Source organism: Montipora capricornis, chromosome 3, assembly GCF_036669925.1.
Source record: "Montipora capricornis isolate CH-2021 chromosome 3, ASM3666992v2, whole genome shotgun sequence".
Lineage (NCBI taxonomy): Eukaryota > Metazoa > Cnidaria > Anthozoa > Scleractinia > Acroporidae > Montipora > Montipora capricornis.
In genome coordinates, this window is record NC_090885.1 from 28,528,001 (window position 1) to 28,529,934 (window position 1,934).

At 44.9% G+C, this 1,934-nt stretch overlaps 1 protein-coding gene across 1 annotated transcript; it reads right to left on the reverse strand.

Moving 5' to 3' along the window:
- Positions 1 to 454: 454 nt before the first annotated feature.
- LOC138040060 (uncharacterized) lies at positions 455 to 1,616 on the reverse strand. Its single transcript, XM_068885852.1, has 2 exons — positions 1,375 to 1,616; positions 455 to 1,271 (listed from the first exon to the last, which is right to left on the reverse strand). The coding sequence occupies exons 1-2, from the start codon at positions 1,614 to 1,616 to the stop codon at positions 455 to 457; spliced, it is 1,059 nt and encodes a 352-aa protein (XP_068741953.1).
- Positions 1,617 to 1,934: the final 318 nt, after the last annotated feature.

Consider the following 1,934-nt stretch of genomic DNA (forward strand, 5'->3'; position numbering starts at 1 on the left):
TAATTTAACTCTACAGCTTTCACTGTGCCAAAGTTCTCTCGCTTGTAGCAACGTTGTATTTCTAACTTCTCCAACTCAATGATTTCTTGTCACCATTTCTCCCACTCTGGGCGTAGATAGTCAGGTACAGGGCTTATCCTGGCACATTTTCTGGAGAATCTGCTTTCCTTTGAGCGTTATGGGAGCTAAGTATCCATTGGGATCATAAATAGGGCCGACAATTGGTTTGAAGGTCGATCGTGAAGCTTGATACGGAACCGGAAGCTGTCGCTTTCGACGCACCACATTACGCATAAAGCTCTCTCGATAGGTAGCGGATCTACCACTAAGTTCAGTTCCTTGATACCCTTCGCATGATCTTCCGCTGGAATAGCTTCAAGAACTTCCTTCTTGTTTGAGACTTCCTTGTGCAATCGAAGACAGGCTTCTTCACAGATGCCTTGACTAGCTTTAATCAGAAGAGATGTATGGCTTCAGTAACGGTTGGCACAGATTTAAGCCCATCATCTACATAGAAATTCTTGCGTATGAATGTAGGTGCATCGACACCGAATTTTTCTTCATCATTATCTGCTGCTCGTCTGATCCCAACATGCGCACAAGCTGGGGAGCTGCTGGCGCTGAACAGATGAGCTTTCATACGGTATTCAGCTAATTCTTTTGACAGGTCTCCGTTCAGCCACCAAAAGAAACGCAATAGGTCTCTATGTTTTTCCCAGATCACAAACTGATGAAACATGCTCTTTACGTCCGTCCTTAAGGCAACACTTTCTTGGCGAAAACGACACAGGATCCCGAAAAGATCATTCATAAAATCAGGACTTTGCAGCAGGTAGTCATTGAAGCTGCCACCAATGTACTGCGCTGAACAGTCAAATACTGCGCGTATCTGTCCTGTTTTCTTGGGATGGTAGACTCCTGTATGAGGATTATAGTTAACTTTGCTATCTTGTACTTCAAGACGATCAGCAGGGACTCTTTCTGCACATTGAGAAGTTAGGTCCCTTATAAAGGTCTGGTAGTCTGTGAAGAACTTCGGATTCTTTTTGAATTTTGCATTCAGTTGGTTCCATCTTTTTACAGCAAGCTGACGGTTGTTGGCAAGACACACATTGTCAGACTTCAAGGGAAGTGGCATTTCGTACCGTCCATCAGATTGCGTCTTCACGCCATTCTCCAGGATCCTCAGAAATCTCTCATCTTCCACGGAATAGGGTTTCTTCTTGTCACTTGTGTCAGTAAAGTCAGTTTCCAACACACGGAAATTTTCTCTGGGTCAATGATCTCTTTAGCCTTTGTAGAGAATGCAAATCCGCTTGGAATTTCTGACACTTCCTCTGACACTTCCTCTGTAGTCTCTATCCTCTCTGTTACCTGACTTGCAGACTCATCCGATCAGACACCAACCAAGAGGGGTTCTCAGAGCATACTATTTCTCTCGGACGGATAGCGTTTGGACAATTGTTACCATTCAAGATAGAGATCTCTGCGTCTGGATGGTATGGTGCTAATCTATCAGCAACACTGTTAAGATGTTCCCATTCTCTCGCAACTTCAAGCTTTGGAATTTGTGACCGATTGGCTGAAACATCTCCTCGGCTGAAGGCCACTGGCATCTTCACAACACATTCTCTGCGGTAATCCAGGACTTCCAATCCGGAGATCTTGCTGGTTTGCACTCTTGTGTTCTACTCTTGCATTGTCGTCAACAGGAGTTCAGTTGATGGACCTTCCAGATTGAACCGTTTGCTCAAAGTCTGACACAAAACTGGCATTTGAATGGTCGTCAAGGACTGCATATTGCAAGATTTCTTTCTCTGGCTGGCCCACTGGCCTGACCGATACTGGTACAATCAAGGTGTGATCAAATCGACCACCTTGGTCAGGAAGCATACATGCCCTCACACAATTGGAAACGACGACATCGACTTGTG

Coding starts and splice junctions, on each gene's coding strand:
- LOC138040060 (XM_068885852.1), bottom strand. CDS start 1,616: ATGCCAGTGGCCTTCAGCCGAGGAGATGTTTCAGCCAATCGGTCACAA. Junction 1,272..1,374: donor CGGATGAGTCTGCAAGTCAG/GTAACAGAGAGG, acceptor TCATTGACCCAG/AGAAAATTTCCGTGTGTTGG.